At 38.7% G+C, this 17,491-nt stretch overlaps 1 protein-coding gene across 2 annotated transcripts in view; it reads left to right on the plus strand.

Moving 5' to 3' along the window:
- The window catches only part of ryr3 (ryanodine receptor 3), a 116,014-nt gene that overhangs the window by 56,164 nt on the left and 42,359 nt on the right, over nucleotides 1–17,491 (plus strand). For both annotated transcript variants that reach the window (XM_072362402.1, XM_072362401.1), the window contains 9 exons: nucleotides 103–329; nucleotides 1,903–2,115; nucleotides 2,761–3,370; nucleotides 3,800–4,000; nucleotides 6,508–6,610; nucleotides 6,925–7,059; nucleotides 11,336–11,609; nucleotides 11,863–11,977; nucleotides 14,424–14,556. In XM_072362402.1, coding sequence (XP_072218503.1) covers nucleotides 103–329; nucleotides 1,903–2,115; nucleotides 2,761–3,370; nucleotides 3,800–4,000; nucleotides 6,508–6,610; nucleotides 6,925–7,059; nucleotides 11,336–11,609; nucleotides 11,863–11,977; nucleotides 14,424–14,556 — 2,011 coding nt within the window. The remainder of the gene's footprint in view (nucleotides 1–102; nucleotides 330–1,902; nucleotides 2,116–2,760; nucleotides 3,371–3,799; nucleotides 4,001–6,507; nucleotides 6,611–6,924; nucleotides 7,060–11,335; nucleotides 11,610–11,862; nucleotides 11,978–14,423; nucleotides 14,557–17,491) is intronic.

The raw sequence follows: 17,491 nt of genomic DNA on the forward strand, positions 1-17,491 counted from the left end.
ATCCCAATCTAATGCTGAAAGTTAACAGACTTAGCTAAAGATTTAGGAAGTATTCTTTATTTCTACATTTCTTACTCTTCACTCCTCATCATGTGATCCCAGGATGCCATGCCACTGTCATCTGCCATATTCAAGAGTGAACACAAGAACCCAGTGCCACAGTGCCCACCACGACTGGATGTTCAGACCATCGTGGCCGTGCTTTGGAGCCGGATGCCGAACACCTTCCTGAATGTGGAGACGGCTCGAGTCAGTGAAAGGCACGGCTGGGTGGTCCAGTGTCTGGAACCTCTGCAGATGATGGCTGTACATATACCTGAGGAGAACAGGTAATCGGAAAAATTTAGAAAAAATTTACTTTAACCAGCAGTACATGACTGGTCTATTAATTGCCCATGGAGAAAAAAAAGCCTCATGTGGCTTTAACATTGGTTGGTACACGACTCTCCAACTTCTTCCTCATCCAGTGAGTGGGGAACTATGAGTTTGCTAATGAGCTACACCCACATCTCAGCCTTTCGGCAACATCAAGGGCTTTTCACATAAGATGCAGCAACTGCTTGCACTTAGTTAATTTTCATTGACACAACAGTACAGCTGTGCTGGTCTGTCTGTCCAGGAAGGAGAAACAGCCTGCCCATGTCTAATTACTTGAGAGGCTAATGTGTGACATGGTGTGCAGCCACCTCCCTGAGGAAAAAATAGCTTCCTTGTAGGCTACAGTGTGCTACAGACAGTGTTTTTTCCCCTGGCAAATGGTGGACACAGCCTGGAAATACAGCTGATCTGCGGCTGCTTGAGGCACTGCTCCTGGCTTTTTCCCCAGTGGAATAAATTGTGAATGAAAGTGGGAAAGAGAGAAAACACATTAAAAAGAAATAAACTTACAGACATAACCTCTCATACTTGTGATGTCTCCCAGATAAATGGCTGGAGTAGCATCTAGTCCTCAAGATAAGATTAGCAAACCCAACTGCTTTTTGGGTCAGACTCAAAAGAGGAGGTGAGAGGAGGAGACATCTCTTCCAGGGGAAGACATCAGTTTGGCTCGCATTGATCTGATTCAAAGCAGAAATTCTCAGCCGTGGTGTTGATAGTTGATTCTGCTTGTGCTATGTCTTTTAACACATACGGAAAAGAAAACCTCCAAAAAAACACCATACTGAGATGTTAACAAACTGAAAAAGTTTATGGGGAATTAAGTCAGCAGTGATTTGGTAACTATTTGTGAATACAGTTTTGGGTTACAGGTATGCAAGTGCTTTTTGTGGAACTTGTATTGTAATGTATTATGTAATTAGCAGAGAAACGGTAAAAGGGATGGATGCCAGTAGACGGATAATAGATAATTTGGTTGCTTTTCATTAAGCCTTTCTCTTCCCAGGACTTGAAACCAGTGTCCCTCTGCACTTGTAGAGGATTGTCCAATCCCTTAAATGCACCACAAGAAGAAGAGGAGAGAGTAGACTTCAGGAATAGCTTTGAGAATAGGAGTATCTGTTCTCATATTTCTCACAAATGCCAACTTAAAAGCAGCTGAGAACCAGGCCATGTTAGAACTATGAAAAGCACTCAATGACATTTGTGTGTCTTAATGTTTCTCCTAGAACGACAGTATCAAAACCCAAGAAAAATTATGCATTGGGGTGACTCCCTGGTGCACATGGCCGTCTGCAGTTTGCACAGTTTTGTTTATTTTTTCATTACTGTCCGTGCAGTGATTAAAATGGACATTAATAGCAGCTGTGCTTACATCATGTCAAGAATTTCTCAGGAAGCACTGGGGTCACCTTTTATAACCGCACTGCATAAAGACTTCCAACAGTTTACTATTATTAATGTCTAATTGAACTGGTTATTTCTGTTATTTTTTGCTGTTTAAAAACTTATTCTTTTCTTCAGGTGTTTGGACATCCTGGAGATATCAGAGCATGAAGACCTGAGGAAATTCCATTACCACACACTGAAGCTGTACTGTGCCCTCTGTGCTCTGGGAAACACTCGTGTAGCTCACGCTCTCTGCAGCCATTTGGACCAATCACAGCTTCTCTACACCATTGATAACCAGTACCTCTCTGGGATGCTGAGAGAAGGCTTCTACAATGTCCTCATAAGGTGCATTATCGTACTTTACAGAACAGGTTGTGCTGGATTTTGATAAGTTGTTTGTCTACATCTCTAAAAGCATACAAATAGCAAAGATTTTTATGGGAAAGATGATGAATGCTGCTGCCAGAGATGGAAAATGAAAGTAAACATTACTGCAAGAATTAGAATTTAACATCAGCTGCTATGTAAGTGGAAAAAAAACAGACAATATGTGTACTAATGTCTGACGATGTTGGTGTCAAATCCATCACCATAAATGCTAAAGTGATGGAATGGTAAAAAATAAATCAAAACAAAAAAGTGCTTTTGTCCAATATATCATAATAGTGCGTCTTTGATGTGTTTGTACTGCTGCCAGCTCACATCCTGTTCAACAACTTGGTGCCTCCTTCGATCAGAGAAAAGACTATTCTAAGTGGAAGTCGTTCACATTTTTGTGGCTGCGGGTTGTATTTCAGAAGTTTGAGTTCCTAGGGTTGAAGAAGTCAGCATTTCTGTGGATATGTATATTGATCAACAACCCTGTTACTTCCCACTCATGCAATATTTTGAGCAATGGGACTGTAGAAATCTCACTAATGGCACACTTATCTGGAGGTTATTTTTAACCTCCAGATACATGTAATTATTAAACTTATTCTTTATTTTCAGCATCCATCTTGAGACGGCGAAGGACGCTCGCCTAATGATGAACAACGAGTTCATTATTCCTGTGACGGATGAGACACGTTCCATCAAGCTATTCCCAGATGAGTCCAAGCGGCATTCACTGCCTGGTGTTGACCTGAGCACCTCTCTCAAACCTCGAGCCAACTTTTCCCCAGTCGGCATCATCAACACTAAACGCCACCAGTACCTCTACAGCCCCCAGATCCCATTGGGCACCCTGAAAGAGAAAGCCATCAGCATGCTCACTGAAGCAGTGCAGGGTGGAGGCTCCCACATCCGAGACCCGGTAGGCGGGAGTTTAGAGTACCAATTTGTTCCCATCCTGAAGCTTATTGGAACACTGCTCATCATGGGAGTCCTAACCAGTGAAGAGGTGAGGCTAATTCTCCTCCTGATTGACCCCAACGTGTTTGGGGAGTCCAAGGAGGGTGAGGAAGTGAAGGAGAATGAGGTGGCTGTGGCGGGAGAGAAGGAGGAGGTGAGCAAGAATGAGGAGAAGGCTGTGGAGGCAGGAGAGGAGGAGACCAAAGAGGGCAAACCAGCTGTGAAAGGTCTGCTGGAGAAGTCGTTGCCCGAGTCTGTCAAACGCCAGGTGATTAAAAGGATCATAAAAAATGCAGTCACATTTATTTTCATTGAACAAGACTGATGATTGAAAATTATTGTATAAAACGGAGTCCATGAATTTTTATGCCAAGGTCTTAATTAAATCTGCCTTTCTTATTTGCCTTTATCGATTTGGTACACTAATTTCTCATTTGTCAGAATTTCAGTGCTTTTATGATTTATCTGGTTCATCTGCATGACTGAAGAAGATAATGATAGAATACTAATGTACACATTAGTGACAAAATGCTGTGAATAATAGAACAAAATGAAAGAAATTTCCGTACTTACATGATGAAATAAAGCATTTCTCCCTGCACGAGGTTAAAAACACAATAAAATGCCTATGAGTAAAATGATTAAAAAGATACAAAAAAACCTTTAAATTTCTTGACTGGATGTCTGTCCTTTTCAGATGTGTGAGCTGCTACACTACTTCTGTGACTGTGAACTGAGGCACCGCATTGAAGCCATCGTCTCTTTCTCCGACGCCTTTGTTTCCAAGCTGCAGTACAATCAGAAGTTCCGCTACAATGAGCTAATGCTGGCTTTCAACATGTCTGCCGCTGTCACTGCCAAGAAAACCAAAGAGTTTCGTTCACCCCCACAGGAGCAGGTATGGCCCTGCAGTGGAGCTAATATATGAGAGATATTTTGAATTCTGCTTGAGACTTAATTTATGTTCAAGGCCAGAACAGCAGAACAATACCACCCTAAAAAATCCCTACCATAATATAAGGGTTTGGTTCCCTTGGTGCCTTTTAGTTTTTAGTTCTGTTTTTACTTTCACATGGAATTCCCGAAAGTAGACTGGGTCGTATGTGAAGATGCATTGAACATTTTGGACGTGCAGTAGAGATAAGTGTCTGGCATTTAAAAGCAAGACATTTTAGTCGTCCCAAAAGGGGGATATATTTTGGGTTGTGTCCAGCTTTTTAAATTTCAAGTTTGAAGGTCAGGATGCATTGTAAAAGTCTGTAGACATACTATGAATACACATACTCATAGAGGAGTCTGAGGTTGTTGCACACACACAAATAGAAAAACAAAATACTAAACAAATAATTGTTGGATTTCTGTCACTATGTGGGCATCAGGGAAGGGTACTGGAACTGGCAAAAACACTTACTTTGTACTCACTTGAGGTGGTTTTTGGCTGTTTTGGAAAAAAAAAATGTACATCAGGTCAGATTGAGAATATATTCTGATCATATTACTCCATCGTGGCAATCAGCTGTCTCACATTCTAGAGAAATCACTATCCATGCTCACTGACATGAAAAGGTTGATCTCCTTTTCCCTTAGACCTTAGAGTCTCCTCTGAATGGGGTCTTTTTTTTTCATCTGGAGGATGAGACTTCTTGGAGACTTCTTTAATGAGCCTTCCTTTCATACTCCAAGTTGTTGTCTACCGTCTACTTTGTAATTAGAACAGCCACACTCAATGTATTCATCTATTTCTCCAATAAAGCTATTTAGTTTAATGGTATTTAACATTTTATGAAAAAACACTAAAAGGATTGTTTTGGTTTAGATCTTATCAAGTATTACTGTAGATTTTACTGAAATGAGAAATCCTTTTTCAACCAGCAGAGGACACAGAAAATAGAAATTGTGGTTTCCAGTGACACCCAGAAGACAGAAAACAAGAAGCCACCTGGTAAGGTGCATTATCACATCCCATTTTTTGCTGTTACCTCAGCTGGGGATGGAATGAAAACCAATACTGAAATAAACACAAAAAACAACACATATTGGCATGTATTCAAATATCTTAGTTGTACTTTGAGCTAAAAATCAAATAAAGAGTCAGTCAGAGTGTAAAGCTGCTTCAGGTTAAGAGTATGTTCCATTTAACAACTTACATCTCTCTGAACTAGATTAGTGAGTTAAAGGGGGTGTTGACCGTCGTAGTTTAGAGTTTTATGTCCTGGACAGTTTGCTTTCTGGTTAATGCTGGATTTTTTTTATACCTAAACAAAACAATCCTGATTTTAAAAACAAAAAACATGGATATGATTGCATCCTGACTGAACAGCTTCTCTGATTTATGTTTGCAAATGTATAAAGGAGTCAAAATAACAGCAAGAGTTCCTGCTTTGCATGCACACACTTGCACACTTGCACACAGTCCTAGGAAAAGGTAGTTCTGATGTCTCTGCCAAACTGTGATCAAAATAGCTTTTATCCATGTTTAGAAGAAGGTAAATTTGAAAGAATCAGGCACTGTACATGTGGGTGTTGGTTTAAGATTGTTTGGTTTGCAACAAAGTTCAGATGACACAGTCGCAGTTCTACAAATATTCTGCACCAACAGAGCAACTGTATCACTTTGTTTTTATAGCCCCAAATTTGTCAAGTGTGAACACACCCTCAGAAATCAATACAATATTCCTTATTGCTGCCAAGTAAGTAAAGTTGCAATCATCTTTAAGCCAGAGTTTTAAAGGCCTGCAAAGTGTTAAAAAAAACAAAAGAAATGAAATGTCCATCCTCTGAGTTGTAGCACCATGTAGCGAAACGCATGCCTACAGCAACACTGTGATCCCTGAGAGAGCTGGTGGTGCTCAGCAGCAGGGGATCGCTCCATGTTCCTCCAATGGTTTATTAAAAAGTTCTGCCAGAAATAGACATCAGGATAAATTAAACTGGAATCTGTATTTGCTGACTGTGGAAGCGTCTCATTTATATTTAGTGTTTTATTATTAGCTTGTGACATATAGCCAATACAGCAAATTTGTAGCTTTTAGAGTACCTTTTCATTAGTGTTTTAATTGTTTTTGTGAGTTACTTCAGTGTCTTACTTTCTGCTTATTACTAGACTTGATATGAAATAGTTGAGACTATTTCTGTGTTGAATGGACACATAGTATCAGGAAAACCTTTGACAGCACTTATTGCAGGAGATGATAGTCACACTGTTGACTGTGACCTGAAAAGATAATGCCATGTCGTATGTGGCCACTTGTCTCTATGCCGTCCTTTATCAGTTCTTTAATACCGCTGTGTTCTTGTTTACTCATTTCTCCTCCTTTCTCTTCTCAAACTATTTTTATATTTCCCATGACTCTCTTTTTCTAACCCTGTCGCTTTTTTTGTTTATTTCCTTTGTGTTTTCTGCAGATCAACATTTTGTTGAACTTCAGCGCAGGGGAGGACTGTCCCTGCCCTGTGGAGGTCCAGGATGAACTCAACACCTTCCATGAAGAATTACGCCTGCACTGTGGTAGAGTCCAACTGCATACTCAGTAGATTATTATGTAGATTTTGAGCATTTCAACTCACAGATGTCTGAACACATTATTTTGGATTATTTTCACAACATCTGATTTTGTTCTGTTTACTTTGGTAACAGCTTTTGTTTTCCTTGAACAATATTAAGTTCTTGATCGGATGTTTGACTCGTATGAGTCATGCCCCTCATCTTGCATCACGCATCATTTTGTGAAATTGACATCAAGATTGGGTGTAGTTTTCTTTCAGTCATTAAACAGTTCAGCAAGTGCATTAAAATTGCCCGAAATGTGTTTGTCCTTGCAGGAATTCCTGCAGAGGAGGAAGAGGAAGAGCATGACACTTCAATAAAAGGTCGTCTCTTGGCTTTGCTCTACAAGATCAAAGGCCCACCTCAGAAGACAGAAGAGGCTCCTGAAGAGATGGAGCAGGCTGCCCCAAGTAAGTTCCTGTTAACCCTACATGAAAATATCCTTGTGAGCTAAAAATGTTTTGGTTTTTTTTAAGAAGTTTCTGATCACTTCATACAGTGTTGTACTATAAAAGAAACAAAAGGAATTGGGTTAGCTTAACCAAAACTTTAAAAATGCATGTACATACATTAGTCTGACTGAAATCGTATTAAATCATGCTTTTCCAAAGTGGACTAACACACCCAGGTCGTGTGGTTGTAGCTTTATTTAACCCTGCATCTACACCTTTAACTAGGTTGGACTCGAATGGACGTGGGTGCTCTGCACATATTTTTGCCTCTTTTTGTAAACACAGTAATGCATAACTGTATATGAATACAGCCAAATTCCCAATGACATATATGACACTTAATAAATTTACTACTACTACTTCATCTCACATGGTGAGCCTGAAACAAACAGAAGTACAAAACAGTGGATGAAAAGGGATGCAACACATCTATTTTACTATTCTGCACAGCAACTGGCTCCTTTTAAGTACCAGTCTTGATGTGAAGGGTTCACCTGTCTTGCTGTCTAAAATAAGGAAGTGTTTCTCAAAAAGTCATGTTTATCAGTATCTGTGGCCCTCCAAAAGTCTGTAGGTTAGTCAAATGCTATCCCTTTATATTGTACGTAAGGGGGTACTGTATGTTACCAGCTCACTTAGGGCAACCATACTGCTTCCAGCAATGGAAAATGAAGTCTACTTTATTTAACAGGTTTATTCACATGTAAAATAAACTGCAGATGTATGTTAATTCTGGTGCGTAAAAAGGGGTGTTGATCACATAAATCTCCGACCTTTTTAAGTGTTTTGTAATTTTATAAATTGAAAAACATTTCACATATAGTAATGTACAGGATTGCTGTCAAGCCACAGGTTAAATGCTTAATGACATTACATGCAGAGGATATAGAACATTTGTCATTAAACGCCGCACTGACATTGCAAAATCATTAAAGGAGGACTGATTTTTATTTTTTATTTTTAAATTATCTATCAGAAATGTTGCAGAACGTCACTCACCTCGCAGCAGCTGTAAATCTCCAATTCAGGGTCAGTGGTTTTCAACATTGTGTTCGCTGCCCTTTTCTGAAGGCATGGTTTTATGTTGAAATAATGGAAGACTAATGGAAAGTCTTTGCAGGAGTTCTTAATGTCTTTTTCCACCTCCCACTCTGAGACTGCATTATTGAAGTTTCATAAATGAAATGATGATGATGTGATCCCAGAGGATTTCTGACAGACCTGCGCTACCTTTTTATATTACTGTCTGATCAGATTTTTGTAAGATTAAATAATTTAACGTATTTGATGAATAACACCAATCAACCGAAACACTTCCAACTGTGGGGATTTCTCTAAGATTAGGATTTATTATTACAAAAACATAGAAGTTATCGTTTTTATTAAAACCTGACTGATTTATTCATTATTCCTGGAATGGAAATCTCTTACTGTGAATTACAACAAGGAAAAATGTGTAAAGATGATGTAATAAAGTATTGCATCTGTTCTATCTGCTGATAACATCTGACTTTAAGTTGTGCTACCTTTTTAGTTTTACAAGGACTCAGAAACTCATGCATTATTCAAATGTCAGATATAATAATGGTTAAAGCTAATGTTTCTATGATAATGGGTTCCTTTCTTCTTCGTCATTAAGCCCTATTTAAGATGAATTATGAACATCCTCACAGAATTTGGAAAGATGTACTTGCCAGTAATAGTAATGTTAACTCGGTGTCTGATTTAGATATTGCATAATTAATGTTCTTACATTTGATACCTTTTTTGGACATAAGGGCAAATTAGCTTGCAGACAGTGCAGTTTTTTTGTCTTATGACTCCCTTGCCAGCCTCGGTTTGGGATGACGCAGAGCAGATGTGAATCTGGGAGACATCCACCTTCAGGGCAACCTGCTCTCTCTGCCTCATCTCTCATTAGGATTCTGCTTGGATATGACCCCTGTGTTTGCTACAGATGTTGTGACTTACACACTGAAAGTTCAGCGACGGCTTTGAAATAACAATGTTATCATCTGGAGAAGTGCAAGACTTAGTTATAGATTTGGAATTTATCACCTCAGGTCAGTGAGTGTCTCTGTGGTAGTGCCCAGTTTTATTGTTGCTTGTCATCTGTGAGATTACAGTTTAATGAGTCATTAAGATGGAGTTTGCAAGACAAATTCCTACCAACCTTGGTAAAAGTTCAATGGGTTTGTCTCTGATTATTTATTTTATGCTCTGCTGCAAAGTCAAAACCCACTAAATTGCCTGTTTTTTCCTAATGATAAACACTTTTTGCATTGTCTTGGGATTAGACATCACAGATTCCCAACATACCTTTTTTACAGTCCTATTGCAGTGTGATGCAAAATATACAGTTGCTATTTAAACAGCTGCAGATTTCTTTTTTTTTTTTTTTATTCCATTAATTTTTATTCCTACATTTTGGTCAAGGTTTCTTGAATGTCAAGTACGTGATTTATATGTGGTGAGTTTTACCAGACGGGGTGCGTGTTTCTATTTCTTGTCAAGATTAATTCATTTATTTCTAGTCTGTATTATTTTCATTTTTCATATTTATATTTTTTAGCCCCCCCAAATGACCATGAAAGGCTGTCACTTCCCTTCTGGCTTCTTTGATTTTAACTGAAAAACAACTTATTTGGTCTTACTGCTGACACAGTGTCAGAAACATGTACAGTTTACATTAGACAATTAGCTTGGCTTTTAGCACAAATTTGATAGCAAACATTCCACCTCATCGGTGCAAAAAGATGTCCTCATTGTTTTTGCTCAATCTATTTTTTTTTAAACAATTTCATATCTTTGCTGCTGAGTGCAGTTACTTTGTTAGTGACGTCGGTGGTGACGGGAATGTTCACTTGCCAGGGGCTTCTGCCACTGTTATAATTACTGTGCTTTTAACTAACTTCCACTTGACTCTATACTCTGTATGTCAGTTTCTACTGTTTAGTCTTCATCTCTTGGCTCTAGGTCAGACACTATCGTAACTCACAACTCATAAAGTTGCACAAAGATGTGTTATTGTAAAATGTGGTACATGGGCTGCGTCAGCCGCATAGTAAACAGGTGTTATTCATATAATTTAATGGGTTCTGCTTTTTCCAATCCTGTGGTTAAATAACTTTTTTTTCTAACTTTCTCTTTTCAGAGAGTACCTTTAAGTAAAGTTACACTTATAGCTAAACTAGGTCATGTTATTTGAGTGTTTACTTTGTCCCAGTATACAAGTACAGGTGGGGGAATTGATTTAGTGACATAAATATGTCCAATCCTGCTGCGATACCAGGCGATATGCCCCTTTACAGCTCGTAAGGGAGCATTTGGGCCTTTTCCTGTTGATCCATTATGTAATGGACCAGATCAACTGGCAAACAATTTAGCTTGCTGGTAGTAATTTGTACCATTTCTAATTTTCTTTTGCTTGGGACAGTTTGAGTCTATTCACATGTATACATGCAGGAGATACAATATCTGGTTGTGTTAGTCTATCTTTGAAAAACTTGATTTGATACGATTTCTGTCAGACTCACATGTTTAAATCTATTTCAAATGTCCAGTTTTAGTTATTCAATTTTTCCTGATGTCATGTAAATATGATGACTGATATCTGGTAGATATCTATATTGATATATTTATTTGTCGGTACATTTGTCAAATAAAATATATCGGGGGACACCGTGCTACATCCAAATCTTCTGGTTCACCATCCAGACACCACATGTAAACATCACCAGAATTATCATATAAAAAGGCTGCAGATCCCCTTCTCATAGCGCTCAGCTGGGACACCATGTGGAAATCTACTGTACATTTAAATTAAATTCATAACTAATTCATGCTCAGCTGCTCTGAGACATCTGAGCAAATTCTACAAGTTTTATTATGCTTGCTATTCAATTATTTAGCTGTCCTCTTGGCTTTATCAAAACCTTCTATTGAAATACTCAGAGCACCTTTTGTATTCCAGCCAGTAAGATATTCTCCATCCTGTTTATTTTCTAACCATTCACTCATCTGTCTGATCTTTAAGTGGTGAAAGGCAAATGGAAATAATTAGGAACCATAAAATCTGGCAATTATCCCTATTAGCTACACGTTTTCAGCAATTTACAAAAGCGTTTTCCAAAATGTATCAAAACAATTTCACAGTTACTATTTTTCAGTGATCATAGTATTAGACTCTGACAGCATTAACCTTTTTGTGCACATGTATATCTCTACTCTGTAGCCAACCTGAAGGAGCTGATCTCTCAAACCATAACTAGCTGGGCTCAAGAGTCTCACATTCAGGACCCAGAGTTAGTCAGAGTGATGTTCAGCCTGCTGAGGAGGCAGTATGATGGCATCGGAGAACTGCTCCGGGCCATGAAGAAATCTTACACCATCAGTGCCGCATCCGTGCTGGATGCTATTAACCTGCTGGCCTCTCTGGGTCAAATCAGGTCTCTGCTGTCAGTACGCATGGGTAAAGAGGAGGAGAAACTTATGATTGATGGACTCGGGTAAGAAAATATGCTGCTATAAAAGCAGTGATAGTTGTCTTTTTTAAGAACTACAGTAAAACTGGTAATGTGAATGCATATAGGTTCCCTGTTACGCACGGTGCCAGACTGTTATTCTATATTTCCATAACTAGGAAGTATTTCCAAATTGAAATATACTTTTTAAAATTGACTTTTTTTGTGAAATATGCACTACTTTAGGATGTTAGAATTTACAATACTTTGATCTTCACGAATAACTTTGTGTTTTTAGTGACATCATGAACAATAAAGTTTTCTACCAACATCCTAATCTGATGAGAGTTCTGGGCATGCATGAGACTGTCATGGAGGTCATGGTCAACGTGTTGGGAGGAGACAAATCCCAGGTAAGAGTGGCAACATTGAGGCTCGATGTACCGAGATTCGGTGCAAATTATCCAATTCATTACTTTATTTATGCTCGGAGGTCAAGAGGTCTGCAGATCAGAGTCCACACTGAAGAAAGTTATTCCTTCTTCTAAAAGATGCTGCATCTGAACTGTGTGAAATGCCTTGGACAGCAACTAAAAGGTGTAGAGGGTGAAGTTTTTCAGTTCTTTTGCAGAAACAATGAAAAGCAGCTTAACAGCTCTCCGTTTAGCATCATAATGAAAAAAGAAAATCCATCACAGAGAGAAGCAGTAATGAACCTATATACAATACAAAGTGCAGCAAGCAGTCAACTTATATGCAATGTAAGATGCAAAATAGAGTCTGTGGAAATGTTAGAGATATGCGCTAACCATATAATATTCCACAGTTACATAATATTGCACATCGAGTTCTTCATTCGATGCATGGAAAATTGAACTCTTCTACAATACATATCAAATCATAAGTGTTCCAATACATATTCTGTAAATGGTGAAACTCTAAAGTGAATTAATGTTAACTCTTTACCAAGAGTTTTCAGTTTCACAGATTTTTTATTTAAATGTAATTCCATATCGTTTCGTATTGTTGCAGATGATGACATGCTCTTAAATTTAATGAACAAACCTGCATGAAATCCAGATCTTTTCATTTTTTCACATCTATTTGTTTTACTCTTAACAAGCTAAAAAAAAACGTGAGCTGGCATCATCCCACAATGCTATATTATCATTTCATGTATTATTTAAATTTCCAGTGGTTTAATTATCTACATATTAGCAGTAATCAAAGACAAGTTAGCTCCTCATTAATTGTATAAATGGAGTTAAAACATGCTGTTTAACACCTGTTCATTAACTACATAATATCATTCAACCAGACCATATTCCCGAGTACAATCTGTAGTTTTGGCTACAGAATAAACCTCAGAAATCTAACACTTATTTGGCCAAATCCACATTTTTCAACTTCAGAAATTGTATTGTAATCAGTAGCCCTTAAAGGTCACACCAAACATTGGACACCACATGTGAACATCGCCAGAATTATAATCTTTAAGCTTCTAGAATAGCCTTTTGTGTTTTTCAAAACCACTGCAGCTTTGCAGTTGGAGCATTTAGTTGGTTGCAATTTGCGCAAGATGCATCTTGCACACTGGGCCTTCCAATAAAGTTAAGTGAGGCTGCAACTAATTATTATTTTTTACTACAGACCCATGTGGATTGGTTATTCTATAATAATTATAAATCATTTTCCTTTGTCTGTAAAGTGTGATTAAAATATTAGAAAATTTTAAAGAAAAATGTCAAATTAGTTCTTAGTTATGAAGTGATGTTGTGTAATATTGAACTGTAAATTATTTAGCTTATTGAGTATAAACAGGGAGATAACTGAACATGGATTATTGAATATGGACAACATGAACATTAGAAAAGGTAAAACTTAAAAACAAACAGTTGTACTAAGCCTGTCAAAACTTTGGATGCTCATTAGGCTCAGAAAAAATCCCTTTATCCACGGAGGATAAAGTGACCCAACCTAATACCCTGAAAAACCACAAGGGTAGCAGAGATGACAGAGGAGTAAACCAGGCATGGGATGGCAAGTGAGGGTTAAAGGAAACATCTCAAACACTGCTGACAGAAGCTGGAAGAGGCAGCAGGGATTTAATGCTATTGGCCAGAGCTCAACATGAATTCAACCTCAGACAGACAGGCCTCAGGGATACTTTAAGTCCCTGATGACTGACTCTGGCAGTCTGACCACAGTCTGAGACATAAATTCAGGACTGTCACTTGATATGTACGTGTACTGTGGCCATATAAAGGGGCAGCTCCACAGCTCATAAGCATATGGCAGGTCTATGCAATTTACTCTGCGATAATTTCTAGTCTTGCCTTAATCACTGTATGGTGCTGTATAACTTAAAGTTAAGGATTATTCTGTTTGAGGAAGATTTGTGTAAGCTCTTTCTTGTCATGGATTTAATTACACTAATTTAGATGAGATGAGATGTGTTGCAGAGTGAAAGCACACATCCAGCACAAAGAAACTACTCACCAGATTCTACACATTCAATAGACAAAATTGATTTCTGCTTTTAAAGTAGGAAACATTTGGCTCAATTCGAAGTTCAACAGTTGCCTGATAAGTGTGGTTTTCAGTGTGGTGCACTTTTGTAGATTACAATTTGCTGACAGAAAGGTCAGCGTGTTTCTCTCTCGGTTGTCTGTCTATCCCTCTGGCAATTTACTTGCATTTCTGGCAGTGAGAAAAATTCCTCTGCTGATTTATGCTCAGACTGAACCTTAGACTTAGCCCTTAACTTATAAAAATGAGGATGACACAGAATCAGATTCAAGAGGTTTCAAGGTGAAACAGTTTTCTGAATTTTAACCTTTGTTTTGTGTTGTTTCTCAGGAGATTGCCTTCCCAAAGATGGTGGCCAGCTGTTGCCGTTTCTTATGCTATTTCTGCCGCATTAGTCGCCAGAACCAGAAAGCCATGTTTGACCACCTGAGCTACCTGCTGGAGAACAGCAGTGTTGGGCTGGGTAAGTGATGGTAGATTAACTAAGAGTCCACTCCCCTAGTTGCTACTGACCGTCACCTAATGAATTTTCAGTGTATTATTCTGAGAGAAAGACCAGAGTAAAGTGTAGAAAAAATATTAATACAAGGGAAGACAAGTTGGAGGAAAGATAAATACTGAGCAAAGGTTTATGTGGCACTGAAGAATTCATCCTCAAGTATATCCTACATTATAGCACCTAAAAATGTCAGTGCTGCCCCCAAAGTGAAATAATGCACTAAAACCAGTAGTTGCTACCGGCTGGAAGAGTTTCTTGTCTAAAGTATATTCTCAGGCTCATCACCCACATTATAGGAAGCATCCAGTGAAGAAGAAACATTTTGTAATTCAAAATATCAGGTTATATCAGCAAAAGGGTCATAGAGGGAGGCAGACGACAAAGAGAGAAAAATGACCGTAACAAAGGTTATTTGTATGTCCAGAAAGGGACCGATGAGACAATGAGTTGTGTGTGCTGGTGCTGCTGCAAACTGAAGCACCTTCCTTTAAAAGAAGAAAGGTTCGAATCATCTAACAAAGATAGATGAATGTCTGCAAAATGATGGAGGCTCAGTGGAGAGCAGAGACACACAAGCCATGAATGTATAGCTCAGTAATAACTCTGAGGTTAGAAAGAAAACAGTCAGAACCATGACAACACTTAACTAAAACCTTTTTTTATTTCCTGGTTGAGTTTAGGAAATAACATTTAAAATGATCATGTCTTTGTCTAAATATAATCTTTTTACAATGTGACACCATCATTGAGGTCATCTTTACAGAACTAGAGGTTTTATATTCTTCAAATATAATTGACGGTTGTTTCTGTCCATGTGGAGGAGAACTCTGTCATTGGTGCAGAGAGTTGCTTTATTGGAAGAAGAACTCTTTTGTTCTGGAAAACAGAAGAATTTTATAACAATGAAGAGACAATTAACTCCTGCCTACTTGTGGCCACTTCTTACTCTCTTTGATGAGGACTCACCGTAAAAATCTCTTCTTCCACAAGCTCATCCTCATTTTGGACTCCTCTGATGGAGGGTCTGGGATGCTGATGTCATGCTCTGCTAACCATCTCTCAAAGCGCTCCTCCTCGTTCTTTCTTAGAGCCTCTTTTTGTTGGCGCTTTTCCTCCCAGTAGACATCCAGGTGTCTCTTAATGCTTTGCCTCTGTTTTTCACGGCTCAGCCACATCTTTCTTTTCTGCCTCTCTCTCTGAGCTCGCGTCATCGGATAGAAGATGTAGAAGTTTGCTTTAGATGTAAAGAGGAGACCAGGGGAGAAGATGGCATGTTAAAAAAAAAAGAACTATATTCTCTGTAGAATAGAAATAATTGTAAAAAATGTTCTTTTTTTTAATTTATCATAGTCTTACTTGGATAAAACTCATCGCCCTCCTCTTCCTCTCGCTTGTATGTTTTAGCGATCTTTTTCATGTAGTGGTCGTGGATTAAATCATCCAGCCAGTTTAGGACCTTTCTTCGAATGCTCTTCTCTTTGCGTTTTTCTTCAACTTCTACTGTTTCGTCTGGCAGGAGTTCAAGGTTTTCAAAGTCATCCAAGTTTTTCTGGATAGCCTTTGGACCTGTTTTTTGCTGACTGTCCAGTCCCACCAGCTCCTCTTGCGGCTCTTTGAGTGGAAAATCATTGCACGACGGCTCCTCTCTTCTGAGGACAACGTCTTCGTTTTCCACCTCTTCCACCGCCACCTCTTTAGCTTCTCCTTTATTGGGTTTGGGGAGGTGGACTGTTATTTGGGATATTTCAGTAGTGTTGCTCCACTCCTGAAAACTGAAGGTGGGGGCTGCAGAGGGTTGAGTGTGACTGGTGCTTTCTGCCATCAGGTGTCTGCTCCAACCACGACAGTTTGTAACGTGAACTTGATGTGAACAAAAAATGTCGTCTTTAAAAAGCTCAGCTGTTGTGATGGGCTTAGGAAGAACTCTCATCACTATGTTCCTGAGGGAGAGATCTTTGTCATCCTGTGATGAAACAACAAAAAAGAATATCCGTGTTAGACTCGGATATACTGAGGGCATTTTCAGTGAAAAAGAAAAAACAACAACATGAAAAAGAGATCACAGGGAATTAATTATTTTTTCTTTATTTTTTTCTTCTCCAAAAATCTGTTCATGTAGCTTAAGTTCCCAGAGAGTCTTACTGGAGAGACATATTTTCTGGTTATGCTCTGATTGGCTCTGTGTATTTCTTTGCATCTTCTCGAGATTTTCAGCTGAGCTTTGTTTCTTTCTGTGAAACCATGGATTTCTGTGCTATTTTGGAATCTTTGCGGCTGGAATGACTTCTGCTGGTAACTCGGGCATTTTTTTTCAACTATTATGATGTATAACCATGGCAACAGCAAAGTTGTTAACCTTTTGGAGCCGCTACCCAAAGTCCATGTAATGCCTTCAATAAGACCTCAATTTAAGATGCGTTGAAGAGGAGATGTCTTGGATGCAAAGTGAGAAAGAAGTGGAGAGAGAGGTGAAAGATGGTTAAACCATTTCTTCCCTTGATTGTCATGGAAAGTGTGAGATCACTGGTGGATGGAATGGACAAGCTTGGACTCCTGATGAGACCACACCAGAAATCTCAGGAAGGTGATATTATTGAAATGTGACAGCAGCTCTGGCGTCTCTCTACTCAGCTTTAGGACTGTGCAGACAGAGAGATGTTGAACTGTCAGCTGTGAGTTTCTGTCCATGTACAGAGAGTTAATCTGTGTTACCTGCCAATGCTGCATGTGCACTCATCAGCTAAGTTGTTGCCAAGCTACAAAAACACCTTAACAAATTGATGGTGATCTCTGAAGAGATCATCTCTGTTATACTTAAACTTTATACATGTTTGTCAGCAGTTTCAGAACTTATTTTGTCACCGCCTAACAATAGCATATCTTGAATAATTATGAATAC

The sequence above is a fragment of the Leuresthes tenuis genome, unplaced genomic scaffold, assembly GCF_036924035.1.
Source record: "Leuresthes tenuis unplaced genomic scaffold, fLeuTen1.0.hap1 SCAF_13, whole genome shotgun sequence".
Lineage (NCBI taxonomy): Eukaryota > Metazoa > Chordata > Actinopteri > Atheriniformes > Atherinopsidae > Leuresthes > Leuresthes tenuis.